Source organism: Rhamphochromis sp. 'chilingali', assembly GCF_963969265.1.
Source record: "Rhamphochromis sp. 'chilingali' genome assembly, chromosome: 2".
NCBI lineage: Eukaryota > Metazoa > Chordata > Actinopteri > Cichliformes > Cichlidae > Rhamphochromis > Rhamphochromis sp. 'chilingali'.
Genome location: NC_137930.1, coordinates 43240309 through 43258044, shown reverse-complemented (window position 1 = coordinate 43258044; position 17736 = coordinate 43240309). Strand labels below are relative to the sequence as shown.

At 39.6% G+C, this 17736-nt stretch overlaps 1 protein-coding gene across 1 annotated transcript in view; it reads left to right on the top strand.

The window, feature by feature from the left end:
• carmil2 (capping protein regulator and myosin 1 linker 2) overlaps positions 1-17736 on the top strand; it is a 63299-nt gene that overhangs the window by 27078 nt on the left and 18485 nt on the right. The window contains exons 31-32 of the mRNA XM_080875425.1: positions 1525-2060; positions 15690-15793. Coding sequence (XP_080731551.1) covers positions 1525-2060; positions 15690-15793 — 640 coding nt within the window. The remainder of the gene's footprint in view (positions 1-1524; positions 2061-15689; positions 15794-17736) is intronic.

Sequence of the window (17736 nt, the reverse complement as noted above, 5' to 3'; positions counted from 1 at the left end):
GAGAGAAGATGGAGGAGAGGACGATTTGCATTCTTGAATTTATTTATCTATGCAGCAGGGACAACACATATTAAAATTGCTGCGTTTAAATAAAACACGACTGATACCATAGAATATTAATAACCACTAATTTGCAGACCTTGTCCCTGGTTAGATTTTTAAGACACAACCTAACAATACAAATACAGAAACCAGTAGAGTAACTAACACAAAAATTATAGAACAACATCAACCAATACAGATGCAAACTTCAAAGAACAACAGTTAAGAAGGACAGTAGACTCATTTCAGTGGTCACAGATTTCCCTTTGTTTAAGTCATAATTTTGCCTTTGGATTAAAAACTATAAAATCAGTCAATGTTTTCATTTCTGGTGGTAGAATGCTTCAAATCTGTGGACCTTTATCTGTAAAAGAGGCCCAACCAAATATTTTCTTTACATTTAGGTGTTTTATAATTACCATTATCAGTTACTCTTGTTGGAAACTAAATGATGAGGGAAGAAAGTAGAAAACAGTGGGGTGAGTTAGGATATTTCAGCTCACAATGACACAATCCATTGTCCTGTAGCTTGATAGTTTTGAAAGTAATAAAATCTGACACACACAAAGATAAGAGAACATCCAGACGTCCACTGTCTGTGTGATTTTGTGAATAAATTATTTGTTTTTGTTCTTAGCAAAAGCTATGAACTCCATATATATAATAGGGTTAAAGCTGTATTAAGGTGTGGGATTCTGATTTTACTGTAATATACAGAAATGAACGCGGAATTCTTAGATTTTTCTCTGGAGTTCATAACTCTTGCGGGTTAGTGACCTACCAGCCAATCAGATAACAGTATTCCTTGTTGCTGTATTAATTTTTTCCCCACCTTACTGTATGTCAGTATGTTAGAAGCATTCGCCTGTCAATATAGTCCATCATAGGATAATCATCAACCGTATTTCCTACCTGTTGGCTGGTGTCAGAATCATCCCGTGGAGGAGCGGTGACCATCTTCAACCAAAATGCTTGTTTTTAATTTTTAAGAAACACGTCCTGTCAATCATTAGTCTCCGCCCGCCCCTCCCCCTTGATACACGCACACAACACACAATCAGGGTAAAAAGTCTAAAAGTGAAAAAAAAATGAACTGCAAATGAAAAAAGGGTTGAAACTGAAACTGAAAAAATTAATTTGAAGCAGGTGAAAAATTAAAACTGCAAAAAAAAAAAAAAAAAAATGCATGAAAGCAACCCATTCAATTCAATTAATTCATTTTTTTAAACTTTTTTTTTTCATTTTTTTAAGTAGCAAAAGTTAGAATTTCAGTTTCAAATCACTTTTTCGACTGAATAAAACTTTTGAGTGTTTTTTTGTTTGTTTTTCTCAATGCTGCCTAGATATTCCCATGCACACACAGTACATTCCAGCAAATGCTTGTTTATCCCGTGGTCTGGAGACTCAGTCTTTTTAGCCTTTTCTCTTTCATCATCTCATTTTGAATGTCGTTTTTCATCACTTGCTTTATTTCATTCTCAGGTCTCCTGGATGCGGACTGGGAGCAGCAGATCAGGGACAGAGGAGCAGAGAGAGAGTGGGGAGGAGCTGCTGGAGAGAAAGACGGAGGAGGAAGGTGTGGCCTGCCTTGGTTACCAACAGCAACATCCCTGTCACTCACAGCCTCAAGCCCCACCCTTTCCCCTTCTACTTCCCCGTCCCCCTCCCCCCCAGGACAGAGGGGGAGTAGGCGGAGGGAGGGGGAGGTGGTAGCAGCGGATGCTGCAGAAGCAGTATCAGGAGCGAGAGGAGCATCGTTCATTCCTCTTCCCAGTCTCCCCCTCTTTTACTCCTCCGCTCAAGCTCCAACGGAGGAGGCAGCTGGCTGCGGAGGCTTACACAGGCGAGAGGCTCCCTTCCCTGGCTGCTGCCCCAGCCCGGGCCCCTTCCCCAGATCTGGATACACTGTTTCTCCCATGGAGCCTCTACCCACCCAGGGACAGACTCTAAGGCACTACACTGCCTCCCGACCAAGGCCACGACGCACACATACGCAACCCCCTTCCTCCAGGCCTCAGGTAAGAACACACATGCCAAAGACAGCGCAGACAAGCACGCACGCACACACATACTGTGAGGATGCATACAGAGCCATACATATAGAAGAATTTCAATGCAGAACGGACCCTTTTTTATTTACACATAGGCTGCGTACAGTGCATGGGCTTTATGAGGGCCTGGAATGTATGGTCATAAATTACAGCCACAGTAGAAAATAACCGTAACAGGATGCAGGAGCAGAAAGGTGAGAATTAGCAGGAAAGAAGGAGGATAGGGAGAAGGAGGGGGAATCTGTCTATCTGTGTAGCTAGCTATCTGTCTGTCTGTCTATCTGTCTGTCTGTCTGTCTGTCTGTCTAGCGCTTATGCTTGTAATTTCTGTTTCTTGTAGTAATAATGGTAGCCATCTTTATCTTTGCATTCTCTCCCCCCACGTAGTTGTGCACAGTGTGTGTGGGAGAACAGGCCCATAGGTTTTGGGAGTGGTGTTCCCTGGGTTGTTCCCAATGCTCTCTCTCTCTCTCTCTCTCTCTCTCTCTCTCTCTCTCTCTGTCACTCGGTGTGTGTGTGTGTGTGTGTGTGTGTGTGTGTGTGTGTGTGTGTCTTGGGAATGCTTTCACTAAGTCAATTATTCATGTTTTCACATTAGTGGGGGTCTTTCTCTGTTACTAAGTGCAAAGAAAAGGGGGATTCTCTTCATCTGATGTGACCTTATTTGTATGAATTGTGTCTTCTTTTGTTCCTTTTTTTTTTTTACTTTATACGAAGCTGCACATGGGCTGTTTTGTAGATATCATTGGAAAATGGTGGGTTTTTTTGTTTTGTTTTTTTTACAATATTATTGGTTTTGTAAAGCTATTTTCACTCATGCATTGCAGCTCTGAACAATGTTAGAGATTATTCCAAGGAGAAAAAAATGCAACTGGTCCAACACGTGTGGATTGGAAATCTCCAGCAATTTAGTGTGCCAGGTCCCAGAGTACAAGTCAGTGTGATAGCTAGTTAAAAGGCTGATTAATTGACAGCTTATTTCAGCAGATGCTGGCAGAACTACTAGTCATTACTGGTATCAGCTTACCAGCTTTAGTAATTCTAAAACTACTTAAGTGGCTTGAACACGATGCGATATTTTCTAATTGAAAAGCAAGAATAAAGAATTTCTGTAGTTATCGTCCATTATGTGGTTACTGGGCACTGTTTTCAATCATGTGGATGCCATGTTTGCCAGTTATTTTGGTAGCTTGGACTCTTGATGTCAATGGAAAATTGTATTTAGTAGTCAGTATAATATTTTAGTGATATAAGTTTGCATATGGTAGAATACTGCATGTAGTTATTTGTATTAGGAAATATTCAACCATGTATACTTAGAGGCATATAATTAATTGTGTGTGATCTCTAACAGGCTGCAGGCTTGGGGTGCATCCCAGGAATGCACCCCCACGTCTGGGAGCATGAGAGCTCATACCTTGTTTTATTGTTTTACGGCAGGATTAACGTAGCTATGTCTGTTTTAGTTTAAGTGCTTCTTTACATATAGATGAACTGCTGGACTTCCTCACCATGTTATCTAGGGTGGGGGAGACTACCCCCTTTCCTGACCAAGGATGTACCTTTTGTGCTCTCATGACCCTTTGATCAGCAGGACACACACACACACACACACACACACACACACACACACACACACACACACACACACACACACACACCTACTGAAGTATAAATAAAGATTGGGGCAGTTTCTTAGTGCGAGTCTCAGTCTGGAGGCTGCCCTTGCTAGCAAGAAGTTCTGTGTGTTTCTCTTCTCTGAGTCTTTACTGAAGAAGTGTTTTAGAATATTTTCCCTAACACTTGATGAGTCAGTAATTTATAGTAGTTAGTCATTTGCAGGAAAATGATATAGCAAACATCACAAATTTACTGGATCTGTTTTTAATCACTCGAATGTCTTCTAGTTTTTCAAAATGGGATTGCTCTTGTATTATCTTAAGAATAAACAACAGAACTGCATTTTATGCATTTTCAATAATTAATCTGTTATTTATTTAGTACCAATTCACATCACAGAAAATTTAACATAGTACGGTCAAGACAACAGCATTAAACAGAGAAATCCAATGATGCTCTGTGAGGAAGCAGGTGGCAACTCGAGAGAGGGCAGCTACAGAGAGGATGAAGCACAAACTACAGTGTACACATGCATGAGGAGTGGATGATAAAAGAGTAGGGGAGAGATGCGCAGTGCATCTTGGGAGAGCTTTAGGTCTAACTGAGGGGTTACTGGAGGTATCCCTGTTTTTATATCAAAAATTTCCAAACCGAGGTTGTCTGTCTCCCAAACCAAACGGAGGCTTTGGGAAACAAACAGTGGAAAGGAAGGAAAGGAAAGGAAAGGAAGGAGGAAATCTGAAGGCCCTATCTCCTTTTCTACTTTTGCAAAGCTAGAAACAACAAGCAAGGCTGCACTCTGAGAGCAAAGTGCTCTATTGGGATAATGTGGTACTATGAGCTCTTTAATGTATGATGGAGCTTGGTCATTAAGAGCTTAGTATGTGAGGAGAAGGATTTTGAATTCTTATTTTTACAGGAAGCTAATGTAGACTGTGACGTGTTCTGTTAGTACTCTCACTGCAGCATTTTGGATGGTCTCTGTTCAGAGACATATAGCACATCCTAGTTATAAAAATGAAATAATTTAGCCTAAAAACACAAACTATTTTTAGCATCATTCTGTGACAGAATACTTCTTATTTTGACAATATTGCTGTTGACAGATGGTAGTCCTGGAGGCCGTCCTTTCTGTCCGAGTAAGTGAAAACCCCCCAGAAACTGTATACTTCCCCAGAGCAGTGCTGGATGCCCAGGTGATGCCATATAAAATAAAATATATTCTTATTGTGGCCCCATTTGAGCCATTTTTTTTGTTTTTGTCTTAATTCACACATCAAAAATTAAAGGTCACCAAAATGTTGTGATCAGATAGCTCAAAATGATGTTAAAGCTGAAAGTTTTTAAACTTTTCCCTCCAACCAGGCTGAACCGATTTAATCTGGCACTGTGAAAACAAAACTACAGTAATGCTACAAAGTAAGCCTTGATTTTTCATTTCAATCCAGTCACAATGAGAACAGTTAGGGCAGCAAGTGTGTCAAAAACATTATGTCCAGATCTGAGAGTTTTTTGTTTTGTTGTTGTTCACTGTCCATATAACTCTCCCCATTTCTTTTGTTTATTAGTCAGGTTTTTAAAGTAATTTTTTAATAGTAACATAATTAATCACTAATTTGCCTTCACTCTCCAAAGTAACTTTTACTGACATTGTACTTAAACTGTTTTGTCAGTTGTTTGTTTTGTGTTAGTAGAAGATCTGGTTTTTCCCAGATATTTTACACCTGGATAATGAATCCTGTTGTCTGTATGTTTAGTAATTTATTTCTATTTTTTAAATTTGCACACATTAACACAATAATAAAAAATAAATCAGTTAGCTAGTATTTATTTTGAAAATGTAGCACATGCTATTTAATTCATTCATTCAGATGAATTTCAACTGATTCCAGTGAATTGCCTGAAATTTACAGTCTGAGATTAAATAGAAAAAGACTTTTTGGATAACAAAAAGAGTCTTCTTCCAGCTATATGAAGTGAAAAGCTCTCCTGCTATGTAGTGTACCATATGCCAGTTTGCTAAGAGGTGGCAAAAATGTAGGCTAGTATAAATAACATCTGAAAAGTTAGCAAAAATAAAAAACATAAAAATCTATCTTTCTATCTATATATATGCGTGTATGTGTGTGTGTGTGAAGCTGCATACCTGACGATGTTTAAGATTACCTGAAACATCCTGGTCCAGCCAAGCCTAAAGGTTATAGTTATATCCTATAACTATAACCTTTACCAAACGTTTTAAGCCTAATCTTTAAAGTAGAGAGCGTGTCTGTGTCTTGATTCCCAACCAGGAGCTGGTTCAACAGAATAGGTTCTGATAGCTCTGCCTCCCATTCTTGTTCTGGAAAGTGTAGGAACCACAAGCCTGTATTCTCAGAGTGAAGTGTTAGGAGAAGACTTTTAACTTCCTTCTCCTCACATACCTGCAATATGTTTGTGGACCATAACAACTATAACAGGTGGACCTAACGTTTGAAAAGCAAAGACAAAAAGTGGAAGTGCCCAAAACCTGTGGGAAAATGGTAATTGACTCCCTTATGTTGTAACCACAGTGAACACTTTCTTGATAAGCTTGATGCTCCATTCATTATGACCCAAAACTAGCAGTTAAGTGCATTTTGTAAGTTATTCTATTCTAAGTCAGTCAAAATATTTTGTCTTTCAAAATGGGCTCTTTACAATCTCTATCTCTTTGGAATTGATTTTACCCAGTGACTGTCAGCAAGCTTGAGAAGCCATTTGTTAATCAATTAGGGAACAAGCATTTTTCCCTAGTGACCACAGGTTGCCAGGGAGTCACCAACCAGTCTCTAGGCCTGTGGAACTGAGGCCTAAGGTTTTGTATTTGAGGCGCCTCTCTGCTGCTAACATCATTATCAACATCAGTATATTATGGTATTTTATAGAAAAGAGTAAATATTGCCCAGTACACACTGTTTACTGTAATATCAGTATAATTTTAATGGGAAACGATGTGCTGCTATTCGGTTTGACTGTTTTCTTACAGGAATTTGTTTTCTGTATTCTGTCAGACAGCTTTTCTAGCTCATCTTGAGCCTGTGGGGATAGGCTTAGCTATTTACAGATACAGGACATGCATTTGATATTATATTGTCTTTCTTGCCTTTGACAAATTTTATATTTGTGGCAGCACGTATAGTAAAGTATTTTTATTTTAGGATTATGATTTTGATACACCATCTGCCTCAGAATAATGGACTGATGCTGTTAGTAAAAGAAAAGGTATTTTTGTTGCATAACAAAATCTCTTTGTGCAGCTAGAAGCATCTGTCTTACACAGGTTCTCAATATCATCATGCTCAAGTGATTCAGCATAAAACACTTATTAAACCATGAAGAAGTGACACAGTTCCAAAGTCTATTCAGGAGCCAAAATGAGGTCCTGTGTACTATAACCATTATTGACAGCATTATTGCTGCTTACACCCTAGATCCCCATCATCCATGATGGTCCTAAGGTCAGTCCTTGAAGGCAAATATCTGGGGGTTAAAACCAGGTCCTACCAGTTTTTACTACCAATGTCCTACTAGTTTGTTTGTCTTGGAGACAAATTGCATCAATGCAAGTACTGTCTCCATAACAATGGGAGTTATTAAGTTATTTTTATGAAGATAATTGTTAAGTAAGTATGATAACAGATGGCTAGGACACAAGGCATAGAAGGATCTGGCACATGGAAGACCTCCCACTGTACTGTATATTGGTAGCAGAGAGGTAGAAGCATGTCAGTTGATCCAGAAATGTCACAACACGGCTGTAGGCCGATAGCAAAACTGGACTCAAATGCAGAGAACCACAGCAGAGATGGCAAGAATAGTTTACAGTGTTTATTGAAAAAGCAGAGACTAGTACGTGGCAAAGTGAGACATGGATTAGACAGGAGCGTGGCGTGGGTGGCGTAGTAGCGTGGCCGTGGGTCAATAAGGGAAAACTGGGAATTTACAGGATCAACTGAAGCAAAGCAGGCACATCTGAGAAAAGAGGGGAAGGGGGTTAGGATGATGGTGGAGTGAAGGATGCTTGGAGAAGGTGAGTATTAGTGGTATAGCTTACTTGTAGCCAGGGTGGAGTTTGGCTTTGAGGAAAAGGCGGCGAGAATCCAGGTGAGTAATGGTAAAGGCTGACCTGAGTTCCACTGCATTTGAGATGGTGAGAGATGGCTGGAGGGCAGGCATGTGAGGTTCAGAGAACGTTCCAGAATGGAGAGGTTTTCCAAGAAGAACTGGAGCTGAAGGAAACTGGCATGGAAGGTCCAGGTGAACTGTGGCACAGGAAAACAAGGTAAACAAAAAACAAGAGACAAGAGCATGGAACTTGGAGCAGATTACCAAAGTTGACGAAGTGGCAGTGAAGGAGAGTCTGTGTCTAAATCTAAATCCTCAACCTGAGTACCAGCTCCAGGTGTGTGGGACTACAGGAGAGATGATGGCTCCGTCCAGGGGTGGAGACCAAGGAAACTCAGAAGCCTCATGGAATTTTCCAGCCATTCCCCCAGATCATGACAAGGAAGGTGGCAAAGTGATTTAGGACAAGAGTGGTACCTTTGGAAAATCTGTATTATCATATTATTATTGTCAGGTGAATATTATCCACTGAAATGCACCTATCAAATAAAGCAAGGAGGGAATTTGGAGGTAAAAACGAGCCCACTCAAGAGGTTTGGAATAAACTGTGTATAAAAAAGAGAGAGAGAGAGCTTTTGTGGCAGTGTACCATTATAGTACCGCGCTAGCAGGGAGTACAATGAGACAGGTGGCTTAAAAGAAGTGGCAACAAATGAAAGAAAGGATCATTATTTTTCTCTGGCTGATAAGAAAAAATGGATAGAGATAAATGATACTTTTGCCCAGGAAAACCTTCCTTTGTAATGGCTTTGGAACGCTTATATATTATTCCAGGCATAATTGTAGGCTCGCAATTTCGATTTAGTTTGCAGTTTGGGCATCGTTTGGTGAATACAGCTACCACGTTGACAGCTCAGTCTTTTTTCTACTTGATCTTAAGCATTTTTGAAATTCAGTCCATAAAAGATTTTCCTTTTAATAATGTGTCCATTGTTGAGTGCGGGTGAGAGTTGCTGTGTGAATGTATGTGAGAATAGGTTAATGGGATGTAGTTGGAAATGCACTTTGAGTGTTCAGTAAGATTAGAAGCATGAAATATAAGTACAAGTTTGTTTATTTATGCACAGACTTCTCCATAATCTACATTTCCACACATAGTTATCACTAAGAAATTCCAAGGAACAGTTTTGCTCTAGAGAGTATGGCACGAAAATAGCTTTGCTGTTGTTTACGATGAATGTTGTTATTATGTAGGTGCAGTGTTGGGAAGCATAGGGGCTGTAAGGGCACTCACTTTAAAAGTGCCCTTACTTTAAAGGGCACTTTTAAAGTAAGGGCCCTTATAAACGACCTTGAATGCTGTGTTATCAAGGACATAGTTCTTGTCTGATATTGCTCTTAGTTAACACACAGGTGCTCTTTTTTTTGCTCCTGACTGATAGCTCCATATTCAGTATCCTTAGTCCAGTATAGCCACGATCCCTCTTCTACACAAGTCCAAACCATCTCAGCTGTGCCTTTGTCTCCAAAATGCTCAGCCTGAGCTGTCTTTCTGATGTACTCATTTGTAATCCTGTCTCCTGGTCACTCCCAATGAATACTTAAGCGTCTTCACCTCTGCCACCTCCAGATATGCGTGCTGTGTTTTTGTTAGTGCCACTGTCTTCAAGCAATATATCATAGCATGTGAACATTACCTTTCACTCTTGCTGCTATCTTTCTCTCACAAATCGCCCCTGACACTTGTCTCCGCTCATGCTACCCTGCCTGCACTCTCTTCTTCACTTCTCCTGTCCCCTGTCCATTGCTTGTCCACTTGTTTAAACTCATTCACCTTCACTACCTTCATCACTCCTACTACTTGCATCTTCACGTGGAAAGCTGACCTCCGGTGATAGGATTACAGCTAAAAACTAGCCCAAGGTGTTGCAAAAGTGAAAAAAAACCAATCACTTCTTAGGTCAGATGATCCTAGCTGTTCCTAGTTAACTGTTCCTCATTGCAATAGGAAAGTGGACATTATCTGTTTGAGCCTAACAGCTGTGTAGAGGAAGGGAAGTTAGCAAACTCAGCTTTAAAAACAACAACAGTTTTTATTTCCACTCTTTCTTTATTCTCCCTGTAAATAGGGTCAAGGTCACACCAAATGCCAAAATCAGTAAAAAACCACACATTTTTATAGATGGTCTTCAAACTTCACAACAATACACTTTGGGGGACACGAGGACCCAGGTTGGTTAATCATTTGACTTTCATCTTCATTGTTAATGCCCAAAGTCAAAGTTGTCCTTGAAAAACCATATTGAGTAATATATCATATGAAAGGGCATGGCGAGAGCTGTATTACACACTTTTTATTTTTTCAATGCGACTCCCTATGACATCACAATAATGCCATAAAGTCTGACAAAAATCACACATTCAACTTCACCTACAATTAGGGAGTACACGGCAACGAACAAAGCGAGATCCAGACTGTATATACACAGAAGTTTATTTAAGGATAATGGACACACCGGGGGAACACAGCTGAACAGAATTATAATTAGAAAAACTGAACATCACACACATGAGACAAGAGACTATCAAAAGAAAACAAGAAGTAACACACACTGAGACTCAGTTTAAGACATGAACTTGAGACTGAGACATGGAGACGTGACAGACTGGGCAGAACAGAGGGATGAACACAGGGACAGGACTACAGAGGTATTAATTAGACCAGACAGGGAACATAGACAGAGACAGAAAACAGAGAGACATGACAGATATGGGGATATGACTGGAGACAGAAAGGATAATACAACATGAGGGCACTCACATAATAACATCAAGAAATCTAAATTAGAAATAGAAATAATGAAAACTCAGCGGCGCTGGGAAAAACAGAGCTCAAGATTAACTAATACAGAAAACTAATGAAAATCCCTTATTTTCAAAACAAAGAATGTTTATGTTTAACCTGAATAGCGAAAGACGGCGGTGGGTTTGAAAATGATTTGCCGGGAGTCCGGTGTTCTCACGGGCTCTAGTGTGCCTTGAACCCTAGCTAGCTATCGAGCTGGTGGGTAACAGACGTCTCCGAAAATGTCGGAGCGCTTTTAAAAATATGTGGTGTCTTGATAAGCTGAGCAGATATTTGAAGTTTACACAGCTACATTCTTGCCTGAAAATATGTTAAACGTTTATTTTGTGACCCATAAAGAATAATAAGAGTAATATTAAAGCTAACTAGCTGCTGCCATTGTTGGAAACGGAGCTGGGCCGTGCTATGAATTCTGGGATAGGTTGGGCCACGAAGTATACACCCGACCCATCCTTCAAATCTGGGGAAATGAAGGGCGCATTTGTCGGAATCTTCGAATTTGGACAGTCTTCGTCGTGTCGCTGTAACGTAATTGGCCTACAAATGCGATCACAGGACGATGCGGTTCCTGAATTTGGACACAGCTACGATACCGGACACAGCTTCTTCTTCTTCGGGGTTTAACGGCAGCTGGCATCCTTGTACATGCAGTGCTGCCATCTTCTGTTTCAGTCCGTTATTACACTCTTAAATCCTACTAATCCTGCATCTTTTGGGATCTTACAAAGCTTCAAACGACACGTCGACTATTAAATTAGTTTTCGACGATTTTGATAGTCGACGTAATCGTGACTAGTCGACTAATCGTGGCAGCCCTAGTAGGTACTAATGGAAAAGGGGCTTAAAGCGCCCTCTGCTTCCAGATTTCATTGGAACAGGACTGTTGGAGACCCTTACCAAAGTCCCTGATGAAACAACGATTAAAATTTGCAATTTCCAGGAATCTTTGCAACCATTTTTTTGGGGGATGAGAATGTCTTCCATTCATCTCTCTCTTTGAAGTGGACCACTATGTGCTATGGAGATCCAGCCTGTAAAGATGGTGGCTCTTGTTGCAGCTCAAAAGCAGAAGAAAAAAATGTCAAAGGGTAGCTGCTTTATGGTTATCTGATTCAAATCTCTGAAATCTGTATAGTGACGGAGGGTCTCGGCCTTGTTCTCCACAAAGAAGAGTCCAGCTTCAAGGGAAAGACAATAGATGGATTATTCCTGCTGCCAAGGAGTCATAAATGTAATTCTCCATTTCCTTTCATTCGGCCTTTGAGAGGCTGTAGACGCGACTAGTAGGTAAAGTTAAGTGCTAGGTCATTTTAGAAGACCTACCCAAGGTAAATGGATGGAACAGTGAATAGGTCAAGAGTCTGAAACTTGACCCTAGGAGACACTTCACCTGTGGGAGAAGGAGATTGTAGACACATGTCATGGGAGTGGAGACTTGATTACTTTTTGAGATGCCCAGTGAATTAGGAGATTGTGTTTTAGCCAAGAACCAACAGAGTCTCAAAAGCATCAAAAATATCCAAACATACATACTCCATGTGATTGCTGGAGAGGATTAGGCATACAGGAATCCACAGTCTAGGGGGAGATTGATCAGCTGTCACCTCAGCCACCAGGTTATTGTGTCTCATTCAGTCACTTCCAGGAAGCCACTTCTGGCAGGGAATTTGATAGTATTTATTAGGGCTGCACGATTTTGCATAAAATGAGAATCACGATTTTTTGGCTTAGAATTGAGATCACGATTCTCTCACGATTTTCTTTTCCAGTATAAATATTTATTGCACTTATTAACTGCACATCAACTTCGTAACAGTTGAGACTGAACATAAAAACAATAAATAAACATAAAAACAACAAATGTCTCAGTTTTGTTGTTGCCGCAAAATGTTGTACTGCTTGAAATTCCGTCTCCACCGTTGCTCGACACTGCGTGCATAGAGCAGGTAGTGCAACAATAGAAAAATAGTTGTGGGACGGCACTGTGTAGCGTGTGTCTAGGGTGTTGATCATTTTCCTAAATGAAGCGCTGTATAAGGTTCCCGTTATTGATGTTTGGGTGGTTGACAGGGACGGATTTTCTCCTGTCACTTTCTCGTCATCCCTGACGTGCTCTCCGTTGTTTTTTCCCTGCTAATTTTAGCATCACATGGCACAGCTTCTGTATCACGTGGTATAAGGCTCCGCCCTTGTCATTTGTTGAGCAGGAAGAGTGAGCGCTTGTTTTCATGCAGATTACGTCCCGGATCAAAATGCGGTACAATCGTCGTCGTCTTTTTTTTTTTTTTTTTTTTTTTTTAATCGTTGTCATTTGGAAATGAGATCGCACATAAGTATGAATCGAGATCGCGATTTTCTAACGATTAATCGTGCAGCCCTAGTATTTATCCAACTCACTGGATTTTAGCTGTTGGGATAGATTTCTCAAGCTGTTTTGTGGGAGGAGGTGGAGGCATGCAAAGCTGGAGGGGAGGGGGCAAAGACAAATGAGCAGAAACTGGTTTACCATTACATGTCCATGTTCTTTTTGGGTGAGGGTGTGCCACCCCACGTCCTCCCTCTGGACACACCCCAGCACTACATTAAGCTACTATTAGCCAAAATGCTACTTTTCAGCTTTGTTGTTAGGCAGTGAATTATGCTTCGATTGTAACAGTGTAGCTTATAGGTCTAAAAAATTTTCATTGAAATCCAGCTGCTTTTCTGTTGTACTCGTGCAGCACAACTAACGGGAGTGTATTTTTTATAAGGTAATCCTTTGTTATGTGCTGCCACATGTACAATGTACAGAAAGAACAATGTTAAATTAAATTTTCAACATGGAAGGGATTAGAAAAATACTTTGTTTTAACACTGCTGCAATCCTACTATTGTAAGTATTTTTTTGTGCAGAGTGGGCTTGACCTAGTTAGAATTTGAGCTGTCCTGAAGTGCAGCTTGTTATTGCACAGTTCACAGCAAATGTATGAACAGTCTATTTCAAAACTCAACAGAATAGCTGAAATGTGTGGAGTGAATAGTCATGTTAGATTACAATAGGAATGCACAGTGATTCCATAGTTGTATTTTAATCAAGACTACATGAACTGTAATAAAGTTAGAATATATGGGAAATTAAAAGAATGCATTTCAAGACTGTTGAATAGGATGAGGAACTTACAGCAGTGTGCTAATTAACTGAATGTTTCTTTAAGACACAGTACTTTCATTTCATACAACATGGTAGGATTTCCCTTTATAATCCTTATAATTACAGTAACAATATCAAAGTAGGAGGAACAGAAGCTCTTTGCAAAATTATACTCTTTTACTTTGAATGACCAGGTAAGAAATTAATGCAGAGTTAAAAGGTGAATAAAAAGAGAAAGAAGGGACTAGGACATGATACGAATTCAGGGACCTACACACAGGAAAAGAAAAGTAGCAATATGGGACCTATAATTGACATGGAATGGCAATGAAATTTAGTGACTAATAGCAATGACAAAGGAGTTCGGTTGATATGGAGTTTAATTTAACTCAATTTTGAGGCGATGTTTTGATACGACTTCTATCAGAGAGAAGAAAACCTTTGATTGAATATGACAGTGTGGTAAATACAGTACATGGTCACCTACATGACAATGCACAATGAACAAATCTCTTACATGTGGCTCACAATGAACAGCATTTCTCAGTCTGGCTTCATCATACTCCAGATAAATTCACTTCACCCTTTAGCTAGACTTTGAAACAAACAGGTGATGATCTGATTGGTTTATGGGAAAACTGAAGATTTTAAAAAATAATTTAAAGAGCAGAATAACCCTTGATTGTCAAACTGCATATACAGTGAAATTGTGGAAATTGGGCAGTGTTTCCAGAAGCGCGACAATACTGGGTTGATGCGTGGAGCGAACGGAAGAAGTGTTTAATACGCTGCCCTCGAACTGGCGCCTATCAGATATTACAGTGATAAGAACACTTGATCTTAGCCAAAAGGCTGACAACTGATAAAAGCTGCAAAAGTATACAAAAAGAGATACATTCGATGTTCATTGTTTCCAGTGTTTGTTTTTTTGGGGTTCTTTTTGTCATTTAATTCAAAATGTAAGCTTTTATATAGTCTATAGTAATTCCACAGAAAGTCAGCACCGTTGACAGATGGCAAGCCCTGCTGGAAGTCAGTATGTCCATAAAGCTTGTCAGCAGATGGGAGCATGAAGTGGTCTAAATATCCTGGTAGATAGTTGTGTTGATTTTGGATATAAAAACAGTATTGACCAACCACCACCAACACCAGCAGACAACATTACACTGAACTTAAAACCTCTTGGATTCGGTGCCTCTCCACTCTTATTCCACACTCTAGCAGCATGATTTCTAAGTCAAGCCCAGGTAAAGATGCTTCTCATGTTGCCTGTGGTTCAGGAGCGGCCTGATACTTGGATTGTAACAGTTGTAACAACTTTCCTAAAGACATCTGTGCATAGATGCTCTTGATGCTCTGACAGCAGCCTTAGTCCACTACTTGTGAAGCTCTCCCACACACACTCACATCAATACTAATGTTCAATTTAGAATCACGACCCAGTGACCCACAGTCCAGTGATACGCAGGCCTGTCCTGCATGTCACTGGACTGTAAGAGAAACTTAGAACGTGAAGGTTTGAACGAAGAGGCAACTATGCTAAGCCCGCTCGCTGTCCGCTCCACCCCAGGCTCTGTGTGTCTGCATTTAGTGGTCAGATGGAGGCAGTGTACAGATTATGTGCAACAACCAGTCTGTGGAAAGTCCACATGAAAGATACGGCTTGACATTCCTAGTATTTGTTAGCTTACTTCATTTCTAACAGAAAATGTGTTTGTTTGTTTTTTAGCCAACACATTATCGGTGTGCCCCTAGGTGGCAACAAAAATGATCCTTTTTTTTACAAGGCTTCAAATCCCTGGTGTCTGTCTGACAGTGAGGAGAATGAAAATGCAAGCACAGCTACACACAATGCATGGTTTGCATACTGTACATTATATTGTATTGCTTACAGGAGGCGGTGTCAAAGGTGGAGAATGAAGCTAGTGAGGAGATGGGCAGAGTGGATGAAGGAGTGGAGGAGTTCTTCACCAAAAAAATCATCCCTGACTATGCACTGTGAGTTGACCTAACACACACACACACACACACACACACACACACACACACACACACACACACACACACACACACGCACAAGGAATGCATTACTCTTCACCAATTATTAACTTGAATTTAAAATTGAACTACTTAATTTTCAGCAGTATATCGCAGTATATCGTATACTGTCAAGTAGTTGAAATTTACTATTGCTGAAAAATTAATATAGTTAATTTGGCTATTACCAAAATGCAGTGCTCAACTGGAGTTATGATGATGATGATCAGGATAAATGAGTAGAGATCAAAGAAAGTCAACCAGATGAAATACACAATTATGCTACAAGATTTTTAAGAAAAAATGTAGTTATTCCTCGAGCCAAAACTAATTTTTTGAAACTCTCTGTTTCAAATTTAGATCATCTTTTAAGTGTAACAAACTGCTTTATGCAATTAGAGAACTAGCTACTATTCATAATAAAAAAAATTAAAAGTCCATTTACACAGTTTTGAATTATTGTAAATATTGTAAGAGGGCAATGCTGTGACCTGTTTTTGATTCGTCTGTATTGTGCCTCAATGTTATTGATATTTGCATGCTGATATTTTTACAATTGTAAAACCTTACTGTGGATGTAAGAGCCAAATCATGTGGACATCTTTACATCTGCTTTATTGTGTAATGTTTTATTAGATTATACTTGATGACTTGGACCCCAGGAAGACTAGCAACCACTACTGTGGAAGCCTATGGGCTTCCTTATATATAATTAAATACACAAATAAATACATTGACCTGAGTCAGATACAAACATACAACCATGCATATACACACACAACATTTCACACACACAATATTTGTACATGAATACCAGACACCACATGTGATGACTGAGGTGTACACACAGTTTTCTCGAGCTGAATGAAAGGATAAGGAGGAGATTAAATAAAGGTTATTATGACAACCTGAGGTTATTAGATTTATGACAGTTTTCCTTATTGTGTTGTTTTTTCAGTCAGCAAATTTCAACAAGAAAATTAGTATTAAACAGACTGTAAACTGAATTTCAAAAATGTAAATTCTCCAAATCTTTAAATTCTCTATATTGACATTCTAGGTAATATATTCCTAAGTCATATAGCTGGCTTACAGGTACAGATGATCAGTGACCCTATAAATGTTATAAGCTGCACCCTAACAGCTCTTTAGTCTGCATGAAGTGCTGCTCCTTGAGCTTGGACTAATGCTGCCAACGTTGTTTTTTTTCCCTATTACTCACACTAGGCACCCACTGCACACAGTATTGTCATAACATCACAGTTAGTTAAATGTTTTTAAAGCTGTTTTCAGGACTATACCTTCCATGATCCCCTCCACTTCACAATATCATCAAACGATGTCTTTTGCAATTGTTTTGATTAGATCATTGGTATTTAAATTCTAGAAACACTAAGTGTGAGGACAACCTGTCAGAAAAGAGAAACGAGGAAAAAACTCCCTTTGAATCCCAAGACAGGGAACTATGGCTGTTTATTTTTCATCCGTTGATAATCTCAAACCTGACTCAGTAGAGATTTTGTTCTACTACAGAGATGACATATAATTACAATGTTGTAACACAGAAAATATTCATCTGACTCCCATACGAACACTATGGGCAGTAATGACGAAGTCATAGTGTAAGCACACGTGATTAGAATACAATGACAGGCATCTCTCCCTTGGACCATTTTGATCCCTAGTCGAGCACATTTCATCCAACATCCATACTTTTGATGACATTGTCTTAACCCAGTCATGAGGATTGTATCAGATCTTATTCAGATATATTTTTGTGAAATGAAACTCGTGTAACTGGCAGGTGCAAAGAGAAATATGTGACCTAACAAATAGAGCAGGGCGATATGGCCAAAAATATTTATCACGATATATATTTGAAAATTTGCGATAACGATATAACC